At 38.2% G+C, this 24,495-nt stretch overlaps 1 protein-coding gene across 1 annotated transcript in view; it reads left to right on the plus strand.

Annotated features, from left to right (window-relative positions):
- The window catches only part of DYTN (dystrotelin), a 27,655-nt gene continuing 3,160 nt past the window's right edge, over positions 1-24,495 (plus strand). The window contains exons 1-15 of the mRNA XM_027637495.1: positions 1-1,784; positions 3,251-3,297; positions 5,269-5,343; positions 6,913-7,114; positions 8,990-9,075; positions 9,939-10,027; positions 10,691-10,762; positions 11,112-11,275; positions 12,122-12,233; positions 14,847-14,992; positions 16,600-16,777; positions 18,428-18,498; positions 20,570-20,729; positions 21,355-21,835; positions 22,393-22,539. Coding sequence (XP_027493296.1) covers positions 1,630-1,784; positions 3,251-3,297; positions 5,269-5,343; positions 6,913-7,114; positions 8,990-9,075; positions 9,939-10,027; positions 10,691-10,762; positions 11,112-11,275; positions 12,122-12,233; positions 14,847-14,992; positions 16,600-16,777; positions 18,428-18,498; positions 20,570-20,729; positions 21,355-21,835; positions 22,393-22,496 — 2,142 coding nt within the window. The 5' untranslated portion in view covers positions 1-1,629 and the 3' untranslated portion in view covers positions 22,497-22,539. The remainder of the gene's footprint in view (positions 1,785-3,250; positions 3,298-5,268; positions 5,344-6,912; positions 7,115-8,989; positions 9,076-9,938; positions 10,028-10,690; positions 10,763-11,111; positions 11,276-12,121; positions 12,234-14,846; positions 14,993-16,599; positions 16,778-18,427; positions 18,499-20,569; positions 20,730-21,354; positions 21,836-22,392; positions 22,540-24,495) is intronic.

Genomic DNA, 24,495 nt, shown 5'->3' on the forward strand with positions numbered 1-24,495 from the left:
ATGTTATATATGCAGGATATTCATGGCATTGATGACTCCTACTGCCTGGATGTTAGAGTAGCTGTTGAAATATTTATGAAAAAGGGCTTTAAGCTAAATATATGGGTCTTACAAATGTTATATGTATTCTGCATAAACCCTTACATTTGGGTGTTGTGAAGAGTGTGTTAGCTTTCAGGTTGCTCTGAACAATCCTTATTCTAGGACATTACCACTAGGGCTTACTATTTTTCTTCTTTGTGTAGCTGCACCAACTGTTTGTTACAGCACACTGTGCTTTCTGCATTACTGTGCCAGCTTCCACCTTATTTTAAGTCTCTATAGCAACATGTTTCTCAGCAACTGGGAGATGCTTAGTAAAGGTCCCTCAATTTAGAAATATTGCACTCCAACCTTAGAGAAATACTTTGAAACAAAGATCAAAGAAGTTTTATCTTTAATAATTCAGGATATTTATTACTATTTAATTAGTGTTCTCTGTTTTGACTGCTTAGACAATTACCTGATACTTTGATCTGGGCCTTTGCCAGGCATTTGTTGTGAGCAACATTAATTTAAAAGCAAAACCTTTAGAACTGCATCTTGAAATCAACTTTTAAGTGCTATAAAACTACCGGACTCCTCTGGCAGTGTCGTCTGACTTTTGGGCCTTTAGTAAGTAATGAGAGAAAGGTAAGAGCAGCTACTGTATTTAAGAGGAGACAATAATTTTGGCCTTTGAACAAAACATAGAATGTGTTCACCCTTCACAGGAAACAAAAGTAGCTGTAGGTTATTTTATGCATATTTAAAATGTTGATGATATGTTGCCTGATTTCAAAAGAAAAAAATTCTCTGTGATCAAGTCAATTGATCTGCTGGGAGATTTCTGCCTTACTTCATGTGGCTTGTCTTTCTCTGTACTGTAACTTAATCATGTAGCATGTTTAAAAGTGCATTTTATTTGCTGAAGCACGTATTCTGAGAACCTGTAAGGCAAATAAAGTACATATAAGTAATCAAATATCACTTTTCTTTCACATTACAATAGGTTTCAAGAAAAGGGCTGCTCTTGTTCTGCACATAAGAGTATTCTTATTAATGGGACCAAGATTTATAATTGTAAGAATTTATTTCCTGCACATTCGTACATAATTTTAATTTTCTCATTTGTTTGTTTTCTGTTTTTTTTCATTGTTAAAGGGCACAGGTAGCTGAAATATAACACACTGACTGAAATGGTGTATGAATGAGCAAAGTTAGTTCAGATTTGATGGCTGGCAGATACTGCTTTTACTTTCATATTATGTTCATTATAAGGTAGATGTGCTAATACTGAAGTAGATTCTGTTCATTTCACCCACGTGTTTCTAACTGCAGTCAAGATCTGGAGTGTCCACAGAGTTTTGTGTTTAAAAACGTAGACTGTACATACATTAATAATGCCTTTTGTAACATTTTGGAGGAAGGATTCATAGGTATGATGTTGGATAATGGTGGGCAGTTTGGTAAAACACATAAACACATACTTAACTTCGAGACCATAAATACCCTAATAGAAGGCTATAGGGTCTTTCCATATGTTGGACACTGCACTGTACTGAATAGAGATCTTATCATTTTACAGTATCAGGTGCTCATAGATTATGCATGCTGCATAATTCAGTAAGGATCTGTTCTTATTTGAGTAAGCAAATTCTAATGAGTTCTGTATATTTTTACATTCATTCCATCCTCTTTCTTTATTTTATGTACCCTTGGTGCAGAGAAAAACAGGAGGAAGACATGAGGCAAGCTGTGTGTTTGTAAGTTTACCTTCTAGGTTTCTTACAAAACATGTAGCTTTCGATAAACACTTATCTTTAATTCATTGTTTAGAATCTTCTGATTTCATTGATTTGCCTACATTGACTTTTCTGTCAGGCTATGCAGAGGCACCTACTACTGCATGTATTTTAGGAGTAATTGTATCATATTTGCATATATATTGCATATATATTTGCATATGCATATGTATATGTACAAAGTTACATGCCTATGTAAATGTTGGGCAGAGCTGTAGTCTTGCAGAACCCAGTGTTGAGTCCAAGTTCTAAATCTTAGTAAGGAAGAATATAGAAGAACAGTGGAAAAGAAACATTTCTTTCAAAGAAAGACTTAAGTAAAAACTGTGGCATTGTAGTCTTTAATGAAAAGTTGTGAAAGCAAATCTGTATCCCATTATTTTAAGTATTTATTGATTACTTAGAGACTGAAACACAAAGTAGCAGCTTTCACCAACTAAAATGGTGAGAAGCATATTTATGGTAGACTGAACAATTACAGATCATTGAATATTTATGCTTCAGAATTGGCCAGTATTCTGTCATGTTTATGTCAAGTGATCAATGATTCTCACTGGAGAAATGTAGTAAGTGAACATCTGTTTAAGTTAGGGTTTAACACCAAAGGTATTATTTAAGTTTTAAATATTTTCCAAGTATTTAATTTTTATTTATTCTGGCAAAATTTCCCTTTTTTCTCCACAATAAGCCATATATGTGGCCCTTGGAATCTTGTAAAACTTAGATCCGTTATACCTAATGTTTTGCAACTGTAATATTAACTGATAGTTACTATAATTAATTCATATTTTTATGTTTGAAAATATAATGTAGTTTAGAGCATGAATGAAATAAATCCTGAGGGGAGACATTCAGTTTCCATTATTATCAGGGACATAATTACTTTTGCTTTCAGAGTTGTTTAAAAAAGGATGTTCATGGTTATCCTTCCTTTTTCCCTTCCAAGTCAGCTCAAAAAGAAATAATGTCACCTCAGAAAAAAACGTAAGTTCTGTTGAAAATTTTAGGAAATACTTGTGAGCAATTGCAATCAATGAATCTTGGGAAGAGGCTGGTTTACAGTTATACCCTCTGTGACCTGAAATTGTACACTATGGACTGTGTAGTAATCCTGCATGTAAACACTGGACTCTTACAGTGAAAGGTCCGATTTCCTGTACTTGAAACTGTTTTGAGGATCAGTTTTGCCCTGCTAGAGTTTTGCAATTACTTGAGTTACTCCTACTTTATGCTGAGCAGAGGGTGTGCAATTTCCTGGTGTTTCTCTGCAAGTGGCACCAGAACTGCTATGTTGTCTTATGTATTCCGTTTAATTTAATTTCTGAAATGCAACCAGTAAATTGTTCAGATTAAAAGGTTTTATTTGAATGGTTCGATATGTCTCTGTCTGGAATATGTGCTTTTACACTTTTTTTGTTTTGTTGTAGAATGCCTAATGCCATCTGTTCATTTCAAATGGATCCAGACTTGCAGGGTGAGCATTTTTCTTATTTTTTCCCAACTTTTCTCAAGAGGCATTTCTGTGTCTTTTTGAACAGAAACTACTGAATTGTAATGAAGTCATGCCACTTTCAGAATTTCTGTCCTGTAGCACGTGAATGACAAATTACACAGCTGTTATGTCCTACCTTTATTGTTGGATCTGCCCTGGCACCTTCCTTGCTATTATCACATTGGTTCATGGCACACTGGGATCATCTTCCCTAATTTATAATATATATGCTACGTTTTTTCCCGTGTTCTCAAATAGGCATGAAGGATGGCCATACACTCCCTCTCTGAGTGCAAAATCTCAGCAAATGCTTCATCTGCTACAGAGCAAGTAGCACAAAATGCAGAACTAGCAGGTAACCAGCTGAAGATGTCAGGGAACAACACACTCTTTGATATGTGCAGAGGCTCCTTTCTCAGCTTCTCAACTAAGGGCATTTATGCTTCTTGAGGTGAAATTTGACCCACTGCAGAATGATTACATGCTGATTTTCTGTCCAAAGGGGAAACCCCGTTCCTATGAGATATTAAAGAGTTTAATGGCCCTAAATAGCCTCTCATAAATAATAATCCTAAAATGCTTTGTATTTTACTTGAGCTTTTTTTCTTTGCTATTTTACTTGTGTGCTCTCGCAAGTTAATTCTGGAACTGTGTTTGACAGGCACAGAATGCCTGACTTTGAGGCCACATTTTGTCTGTAAGGATGGACTTGAATTGAGTAGCAGATGGCTACTAAAACAGATTCCCTTCACTTAGAAAGTCATCTTGCACATGGAAGGTGTTTGAATTGGATGATGTGTATGTTTCTAGCATTTGTATTTGAAAATAAGCATTTGGAATTTAATCCACAGCCTACTGAAAACTGTGGGAGCCTTTCTGATACTTTCAAAAGGGCTTTGGATCAGTTTACTGGAGAAAGGGAACTGATGATGCGTGGAAGTCAAAACTCATTTTTCACATTGTATGACATGCTACACTACATCTCCAAATAATATCACAAAACATAGTATGACAAGAGCAGGACTAAACAGATGGTATAGCAGTTATTGGCTTCTTTCTATAGCTTAGGCAGCATCTGGGAACCAGCAGAGCCCATAATTTGCTGACTATTAATATTAATCTGGTGTATTTGTGGGAAAACGGTGCACACAGATTGGCTTGTTTCCAAACTGAACAGGTAAAGTGTTTTGTGAGTTATTTCTACTCAGTTATGCATATTTATTGCTTATCTTTAACCTTAATCAACTGTGTGTAACTCTTTCTCTCTGAAGTACAGGAAAAAAGAGTCTCTGAGGACAGGAGGATAACTGATAAACCCCATTCTAGTTTCTAAAGTTTAGTGAACAAGCCTTTTTTTTTTTTTTGGTCTTGAAATTCTAGGTATGTATGTAAAGTATCAGGTATAGGTCATGTTCAGCAGACCTTACTTTCCACTCAGGAAAACATCCTATAGTGATATGAAAGAAATGAGCTGAAATCATGTAGGGGTATGGGATTTAGTCAAGCAGCTTGAGTGGAATTGCTAAGCAGAAATGTCAAAAGCCAGTTGCTCTGGTAAATTGCTTATCTTCTTCTGCAAGAGTCACAGATACTTGACAGAAGATTTGTTTAATGCTTGAAACAGTATACATCCAAAACAATAACCCTGCTGTGCAAACTGACAAACTGTTCGTTGTCGAAGAGCATCTCTGATCAAGAAACCTGTTTGATTGAAGAAATATTATTTCATTATGATCTTGGCTAAAAGTATGGGCAGTTCATAACCCTTTTCCTGATCCGTGAATAAACTCAATACCCAAAGAAGCAGGTGTGCTCTCTATGGTAAATTCTATTTTTACAGCCATGTCACTCGTTAAGAGATCATTTTTCCAAACCCCAAATTTTGTTGTTTTGATTTTTAGTTAGTTTTAAATGAACTGCTCTATTGTAATGTGTGTTTGTTTTCTTTCACAGAGGCTTTCAATGATGTTCAGAGCTCCGTCTACAGAACAGCCTTAAAACTACGCTCAGTACAGAGTCTGTGCCAGTGTTAGTAGCCAAAGAGAATCCTCTGCTTTTACAGGGAGAAGAATCTCTAAAAAATTTGCATTGCTGTCACCATGAGTTATTATGCTACTTTGCTCTCTCATTTTCCACATGGGAATCTCAGAATGCATTATGAACACTTAAGATCTAGATAATGCTTCATACACAATTGATTTTTTCCTTTTGAATGTCAGTGGAAATACATTAGTAAAATTCTAAACTTATGGGAGAATCAAATTGTTATTACAGTCTGCAACACTGCTATGTAGACATCACTGGCAATTATTAATCTTTGTGCATTATTATGCTTGTGAAAAATCAAATTCTCATTTTTCTTAGTAGCTGATTTGTTGGAAATAATCATGGATCATTGAAAATGCATTGACTGGCATTATTATTGATACTATAAGTATTAATGAGAGTAAAATAAAGTACAATAGACCAGAAAAACCCTGGCTAGAATTCATTCTCCCTGTCTTTGAAGTGAGAGAGAATTCTATGCAAGCAACAAATTGTGGAACAAAGTCCTGCTCACCTAGCTCACTTTGAAATTACTGGATGTAAATGCCATATTGAGCTAAATTTTATGGAAATCCTTGAATTTTCCATCTGAAACAATCTGTTGCTGAAAAGGCACAATGTTGCAAGTGAGGTCTTGAGGGCAACACAGAAAAGATGACTAGTTTGTTGGCCTTGGCCATAGTTTTTTTCATTTGGGCACAGCCACAGGTACTGGTTTTCATTACCTCTGTTGCCTAGTCCTTCGTGTCTCCTCTAGGCAGTCAGAAAATCTACCCCAGTTGCTCTACTCCTCCTTGAACCCTTGTGACCAGAAGTGCACATGGGTTTCCAGATTGAGTTTCACTCCCACTGCAGTGTTCCCATTTGTGCTGGAAAGACCACTGGTGACATAGTCTAGATTCTCTGCTGCTTCAGCAATCCACAGACTTTCAGTCTACTACAATTTTTCACTTCTGAAGTTAATGCTAATTGATCATGCCTCTCTGGTACTGAATGTGGCCTATAAGAAGCCATAGCTTTCTTCCTACGGGATGTTAGTTATTCCATAGGACATTTATAATACGGCCTTCTTACCCCTTTCTTGGCCATAGCACCCCTCTTCTCTTTGTATTTGTGCATGAGAAGAAAGCTTACATCAAAGCATGAATTGTTTTCACAGGTGAGCTTTTTCCTGCAATACTGAGTGGTGTGTCGTTTTATACTATCTATATATAGAAAAAAACTTGCATCTGTAATTTGGATGCAGTTGAGCGTACTACTTTCCTCTATAATTTGGATGCAATTAATCATGCTGTTTTCTCCCCTTCCTATCCCAAAATCCCATTCAGGGAATTTTAGTTGAGCTGTTCTATCTTTGTAGCCTCACAAGTTTTACTAGATCCATAAACCCAGCAAGACCTTTCTCAGATTACTTCCTTTTTATGTTGCATACTGTTTTAGACTTCATTTTACAAACTTGTCCTAGCTAGGCTTTTCTAATACAAAATTGTTGCTCTTCCATTCATGAAAGGGCAGGGATTCTCATTCATTTCTTCCCTAATTTTCCCACAGTGGATTTGATTGATGTTTCTCTGATTCAGCACATCCTATCAAGTGAACAGAGCCAGAGGGGAGAGCAGATTTCTCTGAATGTGCAGCAAATCTCTAGAATGTTGACAGAACTCTTCCGAAGGGCAAGATTAGAAAAACCAGGCCAGGTAGATCCGAGAGCCGCTGAATTCACGTTGAGTCTGCTCGTTGCCATGTATGACAGGTGAGAAGAAGAATAAATGTAAATCCATCGTGAAGTATCATAGAATCATAGAATGTTTCTTTGGAAGAGACCTTAAAGACCATGTAATTCCCACCCCAAGTATTGTTTCTACCACTCTTGCACCATTTCTGTATAAAACTCTCGCATTTGATATTTTTTTTCTTGGTATACAAACTAGGAATAGTTCAGCTGTCAGAATATGAGGCAAAAGCTGTATCAGAGAAACGGTGGTCAAATGTTTCCAAAACTATCTGGAAGTCCAGTCTTCTGCCAGTCCATACCAGCTTTTTCTCTGAACAGCTTTACAGAGTAGCTCTTCTTCTGACTGCCAAGATATTTTGATACACTTCTGCAAAAGAATCAGTATTTGCCTCTGCAGGGCAGCACCCAGAGGTGCAGAGGTCAAGAATTTTCCAGTCACTTTTCTTCATTCATTTTTCTCCAGCTTAAAAACTTAATCAAATAATTATGAAACAAAATTGATGTCTCATAACTAAGCTGATCAGCTCCTGCAAGGAGCAAATAGTTTCTGGAGGTAATAAGGAGGCAGTTCACAGAGTGTATTTTTCTCATGTATTGTTTGTGAATAATGAATTAATTAACTAAAGGCAGGATTGGTTTGTGATTGTATCAGATTTAAAAGGCTAAGTTCATTGTACAATTTATTTACCACGAGTGAAATTTATTCCCTTATATATTGAAGCAAAGTTTTCTGCTCAAAGTGAGTGAGATGTAAGTGGTCTCAGGACTTTTTCTTGAGTCAGTGTTCATTAATAATATGATCACTACTCCTTAAGGTCCCATATTGTTGTTAATGTTTATTTACGTAGAAAAATCAATGAAGGCTAAGAATAAACTGCTGTATTAAGAAAAAAAGCTAGAAACATCAAGAGTATTTTGTAATTTGTGTGCACTGTAGAGAAATAATTTAGAAGAATCTCCTTAACAGGACTATCTTGGTCTTTTATTCTGTTTTTTTTTTTTTTTACTGTGTAATTTTCTTTTTGCTGCTTTTTTTTTTAAATTTTCACAAATTTCTTGACATGTATATAGGATAGAAAAAGCTTCTTACAATTTTCTTCTAACCAAGTTTTCTCTGAGTGCTATTCTCCATAGTAACACTGGAAAGTATTTCATAGGAGGAGCACATACTTTGAAGAGTATGTTGCAGCTTTATGCACTGTGGATTTATCTAAAGACTCTTGGAAAAAATGTTATGTAATGATATTCTGAAGTGCAATATAGCTTTACAAAAGTGGTATCTTAAATACAGAATTCCAGGATTTCCTGATTTGTGCTTTCCAATTTATGTCTTCTTAGTCTTCACAAAAAAATAATTGTTTTGTTCATTAGGTGCCTATGTCAAAAACTTGGGTTCTAAATTAATATAGGCTATTTATTATCTAATGGTAAAAACTGAAGTCCTGGTCCTGCCTATATCCTTTTTTTTAAATTGAGTTGCAGTGAAATTAAATGGAATCAGCTCAAGAAAAGCTCAGTGCAGATTTGGAGCCATAGTGAAGCTACCTGATGTTATAATGCAAAAACCAGGTTGTAACCTGTATTCTCTTCCATATTTGGGAAGGCTTTCCACAAATAAAGAGCAGATTTTTTTTTTTAGGACATGTGTTGTGAAAGTAAAGTTATATTTTACTTGGAACGTGAGGTCTTTGAAGGAGATGTTGTGGTTTTGTTTTATGATTGCGTGGCATCTTGGAACATAAATTATCACTGAAAAGTTACATCAGTTATATTTATACATATAAAAGGGTATGAGTTTTGAAGTTGTCTCCTAACATAGCAATATTTTATTCTTTAGAAGTTTCAGTTTTTGCATTCTTGGTGAATGTATTGTGACTTATTTTATTTTCTTAGATCTGGAACGGGGTATGTCAAAATTAGATCTGCTGCAGCTGCCCTAATTGCCCTTTCAGGAGACACTCTACTGGCTAAATACAGAGGTGGGAAATATATGATTTTTATACACTGCCTGAAATACTGAACATCAAGAAAATCTCCATTGTAATTTTTTTACTTTAGAAGGGAATACAGTTCTGCCATGCAAAAAGTAAATTATGTTGACTGCTCAGTTATAGAGAAAGGCTGATGCAGAATAATACTTTTCAATTAATGTCTGTAGCCATCTTTGCATAGTCTCAGAACAGATCATAGTAAAGTTTAAAATAAGTAGAGCTTAAAAATGAAGGCCATGTTCAATTTGCCTCACAGAAAAGAAGACTAGTTTTAAATTTCATTGGATTAGAAAGCCATTTTTTATATTTGATCCAGTAAGCTTTTAGACATTGGACAAAAATGTTTAAAGAACTAAGTATAACAGATAAAGGTGGCCCAGTGCGATGTGCAGCACAAAGATTTCTGCCTGAATTAAATGGCTAAAATGGAGAACAAATGGAGCACCAGTGAAATATTCATCTCATACTCTCCCACTGCCTACTTGCGTATTTCCATCCAGATTACAATTTGCAATTAACAATTCACAATTTAAATAGGGCACTTCTTGTATAAACATATTTAAATATTTTTCTTAATGCCACGAGAATGAGCTCATTGCTTCCTTCCTCCTTACCTGTCTTAAATGCCAGCAATAAGGAATTGCCATAAATTCCTTACTTTCCTTCTCTTTCCCTTGTCATAGGATGAAAGTATTGCCACAGTGGTCACTGTGAGCCTGTTAGGTGGATAATAAAGTGGAACTTTATTATGGGGTTTATTTGGTAGGCTGCAGTCACCATAGCAGTTTGAAGATAGCTTGAAGACACTTCAGGCTCTGCCAGGATTCCAGTTTCTTTCCTCTTGTTTTCAGCTTTCTTCCAGTTTTATGCTGTCCCTGATGGGAAGGTGGCCTTGATTACCCGTAGTGCCCTGAGAAGCCTACTAACAGACTTAAATCAGGTAATGCCGCTGCAATGCTGCTACACAATGGATTTTGTAAGAGAAAAAAAATACCTGATTGATACATTTTATGTTTGATTACCTTATGGGACTGAAGTCAATAGGATACTCTGTGGTCATAGGGAACTACCATGCAAAATAGGTAAAAGAATCAAATTCTGTCCCTTTTCTCCATCAGAGTAACTGCTTGGATCTCTGAATGCCTCTGCAGTCATGTTGCCTGAGCTTACACATCCTGGGAACAGCTACATACAACTGTTTCTAAGGCAACTCCAAACTTCAGATGTCTGTACTCATTAGAATAGCTTGCAGTTGCAGGAAGATACCTTAGCATACAGGTATTTACAGCTGAACTGGTGCTGAAAACAGGATCTGAAAATTACTCCCAAGGTTCAAACCCAGTGTCCTTCGGTATTATAGTGTGGCAACATAGTATGTTGATCCATATCAGTAAGTGAGTTGGAAGCAAATAATTCTGAGGCATGTTGAGCTATGAAACTGCATACTGATGATATGAATATGAACAGGTTTTCTTCAGATCAGTATGTAAAATGGCATTTCTATAGATTCTTCACCATCTGTGTGCTGTCACCATCGCAGCAGAGCATGATGGGAACATCTGTTTTTTATTGAGGTACTTCTCAGCCTTTCTTCTTAATGCAGATCCCAGCCATTGTGGGAGAAAGCTGCACTCTGTCTTGTGTGGAAATTGCGACTCATGACTGTTTCCATGGGGTGAGTGAAATTCTGATGTCCTGGGAAATTATTTTGAATGTTGCTGATTGATTAAAACTACAAGTGTGTCACCACATAACATCCCCAAGTACCTGCTGTTAAGGGGCAGAGCTGACCAACAGTCTCACAATAAAGGAGGATTTACATCTATAGAAAAGATGTTCAGTAAGATACTGCTGAAGACTTTTGCATTTATTCCAAGACCTTTAGAACCCAGTAACATTTTATATGAATGGAAAATCTGTGCTAGCAAGGTCCAATGTCAAAGATTTTTTAATAAAATCTTTGTAGATGAAACACCTGTTCTTTTCAAATGAATGTATGAACTTGAGACATGTATTTTTTCTAGGTTCTGAATTCAGCTATTGTTGAAGAAAAATTCCTGTCTTGGCTGAGATCGGAGCCTGCTGTTCTCCTGTGGCTCCCTACATGTTACAGATTATCAGCCACGGAAATGGTTTTTCACCGAGCTAGATGTAGAGTCTGCAAAGTTTTCCCCATTACTGGTCTCAGGTGCATCAGTTCTTACTATTGTTTGCATACCTTACAGGCTATAACTGATGTATTAAGCAACAAACTTTGGATATAATCTAATTTAGTCAGTAAAAGAGGGAGAGAACCATCACAGGCTAGTGCTCAAGCCTGCATCCTGCTTCTCTTTAGTTCACTAGCACAGACATGATTATGAAGACTTGCTGAAGGTAAACTGGCAATTCAGAAGTAAAGCCAATTAAACCTGAGTTTCTAATTTCTTAGTTCTTTGTCCCATAGCCAGTTGTATTAACTGGCTAGTTAGGTTATCCATCTTAACATCTTGTTCATCTAAGTAATGGTATAAAATGGCATAGTGGTATAAAAAGAATGCTATCCATTACCTCTGACCAGAATGCTCAGAAAATCAATTTACTGTTACTCTTTTCTCACTAGTAGTAAGCTTGCAAGTTTAGTTTCTTGCATTTTTAGTTTTTTGCTTGCAAATCCTACATCAAACGTGTATTATGTGTCACTCAATATTACAGTTCCATGAGAGCAGCAAATAGAGGTAAGCTGGCGCATAAGAAGCATGTGAAGTTGAAACTACATTCTCAAAAATTATGCTAAACAGCTGTTTCTTCCATGAACTGCATTTCAATGCAGTGAGTAAATAATACTAAAATCACTAGTGGGTTTGGAGAATAGTCCATTATCATTTGGACAAAATAACTTACATTCAGAGAATGTTGAGGAAAGTCATAATTCTAACAAAGCTGTTTCTCTGCATTTCAGAGCCCAGGGATCTGTATTTTCAGTAGTCAAGCTCACTTACACCAAGTCCTTACTTGTGAGGGAGTTATTGAATCCCTTTGTTTTCCCTCACAGGTATCGCTGTTTGAAGTGCCTCAATTTTGACCTTTGCCAAGCGTGCTTTTTCACTGGCCGTCTGTGCAAACCACATAAGAGGTCACATCCTGTTGTGGAACACTGTGTGCAGGTAGAGTCCCATTGTACTGATTAATTTCCCTGTTCAGGTTCTTCCTGTAGGCAAGTAGGCAGTAGATTCTTGAACTACATTCATTATAAAATTATATGTGGATTAGCCATAATGGCCATGACATATTAGCATTATTAATCTGGGCACAGTGTGACAGGAAAAGGAAAAATGTGGCTTCTAACTTAGGAATGAGTGTTTTGTTCTGAAATAACTGAATAAAGCGATGAAATATCCTAGTGCAAGTCCTCTTTTCAAGGACTTTAATGGTAAGTTTGCTGTTTACAGATAATCCTTAAACCTGTGTAAAGTCCCGTCAGTGTATCCCAGTGCTCCTTCATCCCAATCCCAATGCAGACTCATGCAAAAATTAATTCATCCTAAAGTTGTACGAACTCCTGCATGAAATGTTTTTTCTCCCAGAGTTTTCCCACTTTATTGTAAACCCTTCTGATTCATTTGTCTCTGTCAGTTAGGGATGTGGCACAAAGAGGCAGCGTGTGCCCAACCAAGCTCACCACCTTGGACTCTGTTACAGGGGCTACTTGTGCTTTCATCACACTAGTGGTGAAGTATGACACTGGGAATTTGTGTTTGGAAGACCAGCTTCTCCTTTGAGCAGGAGATTCCAGATCTTGCACACAGCAGCAGACAGGTGTTTGTTTGTTTTGGGTTTTTTTGTGGATTTATATAACAGTATCCTTCTGTTCCAGTAAATGAACTGAAAAGCACTTAAGAAAGTTTCCCTAGAAAGCTTAACTTCATGGTTTCCTTCCCTACGCCCTGCAGTTAAAGTGAAAGATACCTGGGTAACCAGTGTCTTCACTAAAACTAAAGAATGTTAGAGTGCTCTTGTAGTCACCCTTTGTCCGGGGAAATATTACACTGTTGCCACTTCATTGTTCTCTTTCTGAAGAGAACACTAACACTAACACAGTGCTAACACTGTGAGAAACTGTATCTGGATGCTCAATATCTGCATTAAAAACAGTTCATTCTTCCAAATATTCTTCCTTATTCTCCATCTGTGACAAAGTAGGAGAACCAAATGGCAACTGATCTCCTCATGTGGAGATTTCTAGTAGAGACATTAAAATTGGTGTGAATGGGAGTGTGGATGTCAAAGTGCCAGAAGGAAGGGCAAGAGGAATATAAGGCAGGAGGTGATGCAGCCTAGATAAACTGATAACCAAGACCACAGAACTCCCACACATGGCTTCTCAGGACAATCAAATCAGGAAAACATAAGGTATCCTGAAACAAAGGACAAAGTGCCATCTGAAGATGTCATCACAAGAGATGATGTAAAGTTAAAGAACAAGACCTCTAAGACATCCAAATAAGGAGGCAAAAGATCACAATTACTTCCAGCTCCTAAAAGAGCTAAAGGTGCATCCAAAAACAGCCCATGATCACACTAAGACCATGGAGGCTTAAGGAGAACTAGTATCTCTTGTCCTCCATGTTACTGCAAGTCATTATGGTCATATCATGTGTATACATACACCTTGGTGTGTGAATGCTGGAAAGACTACTTGGACACATGTATTTAGTGCTTGTGAGTGAATATGAGTGAGTGAAATCAGTTTTGTTGTACAATGAAGTCCCTTTCCTCACCTATACTGTCTGTTTCTGTAGTATTGCAACTAGATCACTGAACTTGGGTTTACTTTATGAAGCCCTAGTCCTATGTTAACCCTGTCAATATTACTTTATAGGCCAAATATTACAATACAGGCCAAAGTCTATACCAAAATTAAAAGATAATCTACTCACTATGACAGGTACCACTTTTATATCCTTTGTGTGGGACATAAAAGAATCAGTAGTAAGCTGCTATCCCCATCCCTTCCACTTATAGCAGATGCTGGCCTTGTCTGGGTAAGTTTTCACTTTGTCTTTATCGGGAAGTGAACTGCTGCGTGGGCATTTGAAATAACGGCAGTTTTCCCTTTCTGTGCTGACACCTTGTGGTGATGTTACTACCATGTTGAGAAACACTGGGAGGCATGTGGTGTGTTTTCTTTGTGTTTTCCTTCAGTCTGTCAGGGCTCACCCCATGTTTTGCAGCAGTCACTTCTTGGGGCAGAATTGGTTTGTGTCCTCTTATTATACAGCTACTGAGTTTAGTTGTTGTACCTGACTGAGCCTGACACTGTTGTGACAAATGGATGTGTATTTTACTATATGCTACGAGAGGAGGACATGAGTTGTGGAAGACTACATCTATGAATGCTTCATACAAATATAAAAGTACTTCTTCCCATTGATCAAGAGAGAACTTAGATACTAGTTGGGCAGAATTATTGTTGTGACTGTGAGCTTAGTCATTGTAACTGCCAAAATCCTGCATTAGGGATTTCCAGGCTGCCTCAATTTGGCCCAGGCAAAGTGATTCGTTTACTTAAAGAATTGGAACTGCTCTTGCCTGTGGTCCTGCATCATCATCCAGCTCAGTTCCCCTTCTAGGACTCAGATAGCAGCCACAAGCTTCTTCAATTGTTGAGCAGGTTGACCTTTGTGTTCTTATGTCTTGCCTTTGCAAGACTGTGTCTACTTCTGTGCAACACCTGTTTGAAAATTCACTCCCTTCTTTGTTATTGCTCATTCTGATAGATGTCAGCAAAGGCGAGTGCAAAGCACTTTCTCCGCACCATCAGGAACAACCTCTTTCAAGAGCGCTGCAGAAGAAAGGAGGCTCAGAGAAGAAGGACTCTGGAGACAGTGGAGGAGAGGCACTTCCCTACTCACAAAAAGACTTTGTGAGTTTCATTTTCAGATGAGTTTATAATCTCTGAATGTCAGGATGTGAGATATTGCTTGATTATGCCCTTTGAATAAATGATTTTGTTATGACAGATACCACGTCATAATTTTTCTATTAAAAAGGGAAAAAATAACTGGGAAGTTGCTGCACATTGTTCTATAGCTTAACCATAATTACCATGCTGATGACATAATGACCAGTTGTCTTATAAAATATAACATGCTCGTGTCTTCCTTCCCTCCTTCCTTATGTTGTCTCTCTTGCTCTGTGCCATTTCCTATGCTCAGTCTAGGGTCAAGCATTGCAAATATTTAGTACCTGTCACAACTGCATGGGGTTTTAAGCAACTCCTCTGTGAAAAATTCATTGGAAATTAACTGTAATACTTTCCATGTGTGACCCACAGTGCATTCAGTGACAGTCATTCTACTCAAGTCCCACTGAATTGCAGGCCTGTGGGATTACTCACAGTAGTGAGCTAATCTCACCATTCCAGTCCTTTCAGACCAGCTGTTTGGTGTGCTTTGGTTAATATTTAAATTCATTACTGTATTTCCACTGATCACGGTGGTTAATAATGAGCATTGCAGGTTGTGTTGTGATTTTTCCCAATAGTTTCTCCTTCCTTGCTATGAGATTTTTGTTGATATTTAGGTGTAGAAACTGAAGGGAATGATTATAGGAGATAAGCATGTAAACTACAAACATGCAAAGGGTGAGATTCCTTTCTAGTTGTATAAAGGCCTAGCAACTCTCTTGCATCTCACGTATGTTCTCCAAATGAGGCTTCAGTGAGACTGAAATAGGGAAAAAATGGTCGGTCCTCTCTAAAAGAATTAATTTCCTCCTTGTGCGAAGGAGGACAAAAATCTGTTTATAGAACTGGATTTTACTACTCTGGTTGGTTTGCAATTGGAAAACAATTTTTTATATGCTTTAAGACCGATGGATGATAGCTACAGTGATTCTCATAGAGAATATTATTTCAGTGTTTGTTTTTTAGAATGTGGTGAAATGCAAAACATTTTTCGTTGCTAATATTTCCTCTTTTGTATTTAGCAACAAAACAATATGTCATCATTTTGAATGTCATTTAATTTTTCTGTGAGCAGTCAAGATTTATCTATAATTCTGGGGGGTTTTGCTCTACCTATTGCTTGAGTAGCAATGGGACAAAGAAGAATTTAGGGCTGCTGTTACAGGTGTCATTATGGGACTGATGGATATCTGGCCTTTTCCAGGCATAGAATGGACTGAACAGCAGGATACTTTGCTATATTTTTGTAGTTGAATTTCCCAATATATTTAGCTCTTGGTGAAAAGAAGTGTAGAAGAGAAGCAGCAAATTGCACTGAAACTAAATGAGTGGAAAGAAGAACCTATTGTTGAGATTCTGTTGGGAGAGTGGGATTCGTTTTTAGGAATTTCATTCTTTCAGCCAAAATGTGCCAGCAGGCATGGCTAAACCATACTTCTTGCTTAGTCAATAGCATAGCTGTCTGTCTACTCACAGTGCATTAGTTTTATTTTGTTCTTTCTCGATACCAAAACCATGTGAGTCTTGATCCTTTACCTACTCATTATTTCTCTCTTGGCACACAGTCCTCCTGCAGAATCCAGTGCTTCACCATTCCCTGGCCCTGAAAACCCGTCTTTCCCAGGGGATAGTTGTGTCCCAGAGTCACCCGAGTTCATAGCTGAAAACGGGACTGTAATGCAGAAGAGTGACAATAACAGAAAGACCAGAAAGACACTAGAGCAAGGCAAGACAATAGCTCAGGTGAGAAAAACATGAAGCAGTAATAGTGCTACAGCTGTGAAGAAGACCTACCAAGTTAACTATCTAATTACTAATGAAAATGTATTGGACATCTTCAGCTTTCTGTTAATTCCTCACTTATGGAAAAAAATGTGGAATATGAAAACTCAGTGAAGCTTGAATTTGATGTCTTCCCAAGATTAGTGACTAGTCTCCTTGACTTCCATAACCTTCAGAAGCACCCGTAAGAATATTTGCTTTGGGTTTTGCTGAGTTGTCTTAGAGTAGCACGCTAAAGACTAGCTAAGACTGGAGTCTTCTCTCTATTTTAACAGGTAAAAAATGCCATCATATCCTCCTACTGCTGCCTTAATTCTTTTTAGGTTCAGGTCATTTTTGTTACCATGGCAATAGCAAGAGGACAGAATGATCCCCTCTTAAGGACAAACCCAGAGTGGTGTCCACTCCAACTAAAATAGCTAATGTACAAAAGGTCTCCACTAATCTATTTCCAGCTTCCCTACATAGAAACAATTCTAGAGGAGTGGATAGGACAGCGTAGCTAAAAATAAGTATATAGCAGGTTTTTGTTTCTATATTTATTTGAAAGATTGGCAGCTCTCCACATACTCAGAATATAGGGAACGCTGAGTTGTGTTCAAACCAGTTTGTGTCATCCACTCACCTTGTTCTTCCCAGGAGCCAAGGGGTGCAGTGACTGAAAACTAGCCTCTGTGTGTCAGGTCACTCCTTTGGCTGCTACTTCTGTGCTGCCCTTTGGAAGAGATGTCATTTAGGACTCTGCTGCCCAACTCAAGCCAGCATATATCTGCAGGAGAAGTTGTGGGCAGACTTAAAGTGCTTAAACATATAATTTTGATGGCTGGCATTTGTCATTTTAGGAGACAGCAAGATAGGACTTGCATCCCTGTACTGGGATTCTGTTGTCCGTTGCTCATTTGTTCATTTCGAATCTGGGCTGAGAATTCTTTTTGAGCAGTTTTATACTGATTTCCAAGATCTTATAGTGCTTATTTCCACTTTGCTCCAAAAGATGTGGACAGTAAGTCCAATGATCGCTTTTATCAGAATTGATGAGTATGGAGGTCCTGGGGACCCAGCTCTTAGTCTCATAATTTCCTGGCAGCCCTGATTCCAACCCAACTTATATCATGCCCCAAAAGCAGATGGAGAGCATTTGTGTCCTTGGCTTCTGGGTTACTGTTCCCTGCATGGCCCAGAGACTGCTGTTTCCATGCAAAGACCAGGAGTTTTCTTCTCTATTCTACATCCAGTCTCTCTCTTCATCTCCTTGTCCCAAAGCAGTTGTGGGACTTGGGAGAGACTGTTCCCAAATCAGAATATTCCATTTTGCAGAAATTCTAGGGAATATGTTTTGTTCTAATTTAAAACAAATTCTCATAGACTTAGAATTTGTCATAGAACAAAGAACTTGCTCTATAGAATGAATTTTCCAGTCTCCTCTAATAGCCATTAGAAATACTTTAATGCAGCAGTTGATTGTAATAAGTTAAATTTAAAAAGCTAACTAGTAAATCGATAAGACAGACCAAATCCAAAATTTGTCATGCCCTCTTATAGTAAAATTTGCATATAAAAATGAATGTTATTGCTGATAAGGTTATGACCAGATACTTCTTTGTGTCCTAGGCAATAGCCTCTTTTGAAGCAGATGTGTTAAAAATGCACGAATCTATCAAAAGCATTCACAGTGACAGCAGGTATGTAAATACAGTGGTACACTGACAGAAGACTGGTGGGCAGGGCTCAGTGAAGGGCTAGAAGACAGGTTATTTTTCTATACCTTGGAGATTTTGAGATTAAATAAAGATCCTGTTAAATGAGGATGAATGATAAAAACTCAGCAACAACAATTGTAAATGGGGATCACTGGAAAAACAATGTCTGGAAAAGCAAAACATTTTCGTTTGCTTTCATCAGCATTTCTGCAATTGAGAGTTTATATTTCTAAAGGTAATTTTGAAGGGAAAAGATGTTCATTCACATAAAAATACCAGAATAGCATACTTTTTCAAGTTTTTCTCTGAATAAGGCTTAATCAAAACAAATTTCATAATTTGCATAAAGTTTTTAAATCAAAGTACATTGTCTTTCTAAAAAATGTGCTGTACATCAAATAGAGATTAATAGGCTTAATACAATAAGTATTGGTATAAAATCCGTGACAGATTATCAGAGAAGTTCCTTCTGATATTCAAACCTTTGACAGAAAAAAATATTAATTCCTAAACTACAAATTTCCTGAGAGGTTTATTTGTTTGCATGGCAGGAGGGAAAGTTGCTGTATGGGCAATTATGCTAACCTTTTTCTTGCATTTTTGCCTTCCCCTCCTTAATTTTTGTAGTTATATATGAATGTGCTCTAGATAAAACCATGGCTGTGACCCCTTAAACCGATGGAATTACAGTGAAGTGTAGTATTTTATCCTGAATCTACTCTTTATTTCCTTCAGTATGTTCAGTTCTCTCTGTTCCTGTTCTGTTTCATTCTAAGTACAACTGCTGCTCCAAATTCACACAAGACCACTTCGAGATCAGAGCTAAATAATTGCAGTTCCATTGTAAGCCTTACCTCACTCTCTGTTCTCACCTGGGCAAATAAAGAGATATGGCAAAGATCTTCAGCTTTTGTTTAGATGAGCAATAGTTGAGAGGATATCTGGGAAGCCTGCTTCTGAAATGCTGCATCACCCTCTGACCCAGAGCTTATCATATAATGGGGTGAATGAATCACATTACTCATGGGAAGCTCTTTATTCTTATTTGTGGACCAACTTCCAGCATTCATGTGCCTGTTCACAGAACTGGCTCTGAGTTAGTTGAAGGGAGTCAGCATTTTATGGTAAAGACCCCTTAACCGCTGTTATAAGGGACCACTGTAATATTAATCTTAATTTTAAATTATATTACTTGTTGTCCTATTCAGACAAATCTTGCATAATTCTAGAGAAATCTGGTGGGACTCTTGTCTCTAAGCCAAAGTATAACCAGAAGAAAGTGAATCAGATGAACTTCTGGATGTAACAAAGCAGGACAGATAGCTATTTCTGCTCTGTGATATGAAGCAGTTGGTTTATACAGTAGTGTTAACAAACTTTACTGTCTCCACCTCAGCCATGAGGAAGGCAAAACTCTTTCTACCCTGACTTCTTAGAAAAATCCCAACTAGAACAGAATTATTGTCACTGTATTTTTGTCATACTGTGCTCTGAGTAGGTAATTTCTAAATCTCTGGTATGTGTGGGAGGGTGGCACTTCTTATTGCAAAAATCACAATGTCTTTTCAAGGACAAGTGGCCTGTGCAGGAACTATTCATGTAATCAAAGAAACTGCATAGAATACCATGAACAAGAAGAAACTCTATCAAAGGGGTAGAGGCTGCTTTTACTTTGTTGTTGCCTGTGGCATGTAGTGGGAACTTTTGCAGTTCAGGGAGTTGCCATAAATAGTTTGCTGCTAGGCAGAGGGACTGCTGTAATGTCTCCTCTGTTGAAGCCACATTTGTGGGAAAGGTAAAATGCAAGGTTCAGTCCTGGCCATAGCTCCATTCAGCTCAAATTTTTCCTCATCTAGAACAGTCCCGTTCTTGCTAATTCCATGGATACAGCCCAGCTCCCGAAACATTGGTCTCTAACCCCAAAGGTGACAAAAATTTTCTAAACTGATAAAGGGGATAAAGTTTGTGCTAAAGTGCTAGCTCTTTTCCATGACTGCATGTATTTGTGTATGTGTGATCTAGCAAAAATCCCACCCTCCTGTGTCTCTGGCAGGTACATGAAGAAGCAGTTCAACAAATGGAAGGACAAAATACAATTTCTTCACAACTGCCAGGAAGAAAGAAGCTGCAAAATAGAGGCAAAACTCCAAAGACTGAGAGTAAGCCATAAAAACCTACAAATGACACTGCAGCAAATGGAGCAAGAAGTAAAGGTATAGTGACAAATATACCAAGAATCAGAGCTATGGGCAATTACTGAACACTGACTACTGCTTCCTGCAGACCAGCACTCTTGATACTATTTCATGCACCTTCCACTAGTATTTTCAGTTATCTTAGGTTCTTGTCTTCAGAGAAAGTAGATAGAAAGCAGCAGGGATTTTCTTGTCATTCTGTGTATATTTAGCATTTAGCAGATACCCATACTAGGATGTTTAGATACTACTGCAATGAAAATAATGAATATTCCAATAAGAGTGAGAAAATGGTTTCCAACAGAAGTGTTAGATACTCCACTGGAGTCTTTTCTTCAGAGAAGAGTCCTGTGTCGGCACTGAATAAATAAAATACTCTTTTGTCATTCCTAATTACTGTCTTTTACTGGAAAGTAATACAGACATCTTACAGAAAATATTTTATTTCTTTTCAATTGTATTGATTCTTGGTCATTAAAATTATTTGTGAGATTATAAAAAGGTCCTTATTTCACAGAGAATGTATACATATTTGCCACCTGCAGCATTTTGTAGCATTTTCTGCAATGCTGCTTTAGTACTACTGGCAAGCCAAAATATCAGTTATTTTCACAATGTATTTTCTGTGTTTTGTCTATTGTAGACAATGTTACAGTCATCAGAAGATCCTTTTGCGCAGTATCAGAATACAATGCCAAGAAATCCACATGTTCTGCTGGAAAGGAAAATGCAGGGTGGATTAAATCCTGCCCAAATAAGGCCTACTTCCAGAACATGTGCAGACTGGAAATCTTTGAGTCCCCCCAACCCTGCAAATAGAATACAGCTTTTACAGACACCTGAGGTTCCCACTGCAGTGGACTTTATGTTTTCAGACGACCCACTGGAGTCAGTGTCCCTGCAGAGTGACAGACCTTTTATGGGACAGTATAAAAAAGCAAATGAGAATCAAACATATCTGCCTAAATTGACAGAAAACTCTCTCAGTGGCGTCATGAGGAATACAGTTCTTACTCCCCCAGCAGTGCAACTACCACCTGATGAGAAGGAAGTCAGAGAGGAAATGGAACTGCAGCAGCTAGTGATGAAGCTGAAGGATGGATTGTCTCTCCAAAGCCAACCAGGTATAAGCTCTCCCAGTAATCTCGACACTGCCTTCTAGCCTTTATCCAGTTTACTCTATAATATTGTTCATAATCATTTAACCCTTCAAGGAAACTCAGAATCTTGCCTTAACCATTGTAGGAGTATTCAAGATCTGTATTGTAAGGTAGAGCATATTCCAAATATAACCCTTAATGTTCGACTAATTTGAAACTGGATGAGTTAGAGCTCATAAGAGAAAATCAGTCTCAGCAGTTAAATAAGGAGCAAAGTTAAACTGGTGAGGGCACTGGAGGTCTTTGCTGTTGCCACTTCTGTGACACTGCAACTATGACTCCAGTCGCAGGCAGACTTCCAGCAGTACAAAATCCCTATGTAATCAATGATCTTACACAGCAGGGCTTTGTTCAACACTCAGGATGCCTCACTTTTGATAATGAGGATGTAATCAGGAATATGACATAAAAAGCTGCCATTTCTACACAGTTATCTTAACTTAAAGATTTATAAACAGTTTTCCAGGGCTCTGGCAGCATTCAGAAGCTTAGAAAGACTTAAAATCTGTTCTACTTTTCAGCCCAACAGACTACTTTGCAGCAGGAGTTGTTCTCTACAGCTGAGCATGTTTGCAGGTCCTTTTCTGACCTCATCAACCAAGTAATTTCACCAGCTTGTGAATGATGGAAACCACCATTCACCTTACAGCTTCACTGAACTACTTAAGGTAATTGATGCCGTGTCAAACTCTTTAAAGAGTCTCAGGTGTTGCATTGTAATAACACAGCATAACAGATTTCTGCATTTAATGACTTCACCAGGAACATATTGGAGAACAATATTCCTTTTTTGTGGTTTCCAGCTCCTGCGCAGTGGATCCCTCAGCAGTGCAAATGTTTGCCCATTTCTCTCTCTTTAGCTGATATCCCATGGTCGAGTTACTTCTTTGTAAGTCACTCAAGTATTTCGTGTTGGTGCCAGCAACAAGGAAAACTTTTTTTTTTTTTTTGTAATGCACAGAAGTATTTTAAAGATCTGAGAAATGAAAATTATGCAGTACCACTTCAGAGAGAAAAAATATAGACTTAGTTACTTATTATCACAGTTCTGCAGGAGGTGTATAAAAAATAGTGAATGAGTATGTTCATGTGTGTCCAAAACCAGTTATGGTTCAAGAAAATATGCATAATTTTAAGGATTTTAAGGATGTCACTGAAAGTATACCAGCTTTTCAAGAGAGAAAATACTCCTAGTTATTACAGAATTTTTTCTGTGATTACTGAGAAAATAAATTTGGCTTGGGTAAAAGCAAAATATTTTTGAAAGCTTTGGGAGAAAAGTGAGATAAATTATATATTCTGAAGCTTTGCTTCATGTATAATCAAACAGAATTTAGGCTGATGTGATTGAAAAGACTAATGAAAAGTGTAGTGCCTAAAAAACGCTGCTCAGCAGAACTCTTAATTTTCCACATAGATTTTCCTTGTCTTGTATTTTTCAGAATGAATTGTAATCATCAAGGTAAATCACAGAATCACAGAATATTCTGTATTGAAGGGACCCAAAAGGATGATAGAGTCCAACCCCTAGCCCTGCAAAGGACCATCCACAAGAGTCACACCATGTGCCTGACAGTATCATCCAAACGCTTCTGGAACTCTGTCAGGTTTGGTGCTGTGACCACTTCCTGGGGAGCCTGTTCCAGTGTCCAGCCACCCTCTGGGGGAAGAACCTTGTTCTAATATCCAACTTAAACCTCCTCTGACACAATTTCAGGCCATTCCCTTGGGTTCTGTCACTGGTCACCACAGAGAAGAGATCAGTGCCTGCCCCTCCTCTTCCCCTCACGAGGAAATTGTGGCTGCAATGAGGTCTTCCCTCAGTCTCCTCTGCTCCAGGCTTAACAGATCAAGTGACCTCAGCCTCTCCTCACTGGCTTCCTCTCAAGGCCCTTCCCCATCTTCATTGCCCTCCTTTGGATGCTCTCCGACAGTTTAATATCTTTCTTATATTGTGGTGCCCAAAACTGCCACAATATTCAAGGTGAGGCAGCCCCAGTGCAGAGCAGAGCAGGACAGTCCCCTCCCCTGGCTGGTGATGCTTTGCCTGATGCCCCCCAGGACATGGTTGGTCCTCCTGGCTGCCAGGGCACTGCTGGCCCATATTCAACTTGTCATGGACCAGGACCCTCAGGTCCCTTTCCACACCACTGCTTTCCAGCCTCTCATTCCCCAGTCTGTCTGTACATACAGGGTTGCCCCATCCCAGGTGCAAAATCTGGCACTTCCCCTTGTTGATGGTTGGTGATTGCCCAGCCCTCTAATTTGTCTCCCTACCATTGAGGGAGTCAACAGCTCCTCCCAGTTTTGTGTCACCTGCAGACTTGCTTAGTATCCCTTCCAGTCCTGTGTCCAATCATTTATGAAGATGTTGAAGAGCACAGGGCCTAAGATGGAGCCCTGTGGAACTCCACTAGGTCACCAGTCTGATGTTCCCCCCATTGACTATCACCCTCTGTGCTTGACCCACGAGCCAATTGCTCACCCACCACATGATGTGTTTATCCAGCTGTGTGCTGGACATTTTGTCCAGAAGAATACTGTGAGAGACAGTATCGAAAGCTTTACTGAAATCCAAAAAGATTATATCAACTGGCTTCCCTTGATCTACTAGGGGTGATAAA

This window comes from Corapipo altera, unplaced genomic scaffold (genome assembly GCF_003945725.1).
Source record: "Corapipo altera isolate COAL_440 unplaced genomic scaffold, ASM394572v1 45, whole genome shotgun sequence".
NCBI classification, from domain to species: Eukaryota; Metazoa; Chordata; class Aves; order Passeriformes; family Pipridae; genus Corapipo; species Corapipo altera.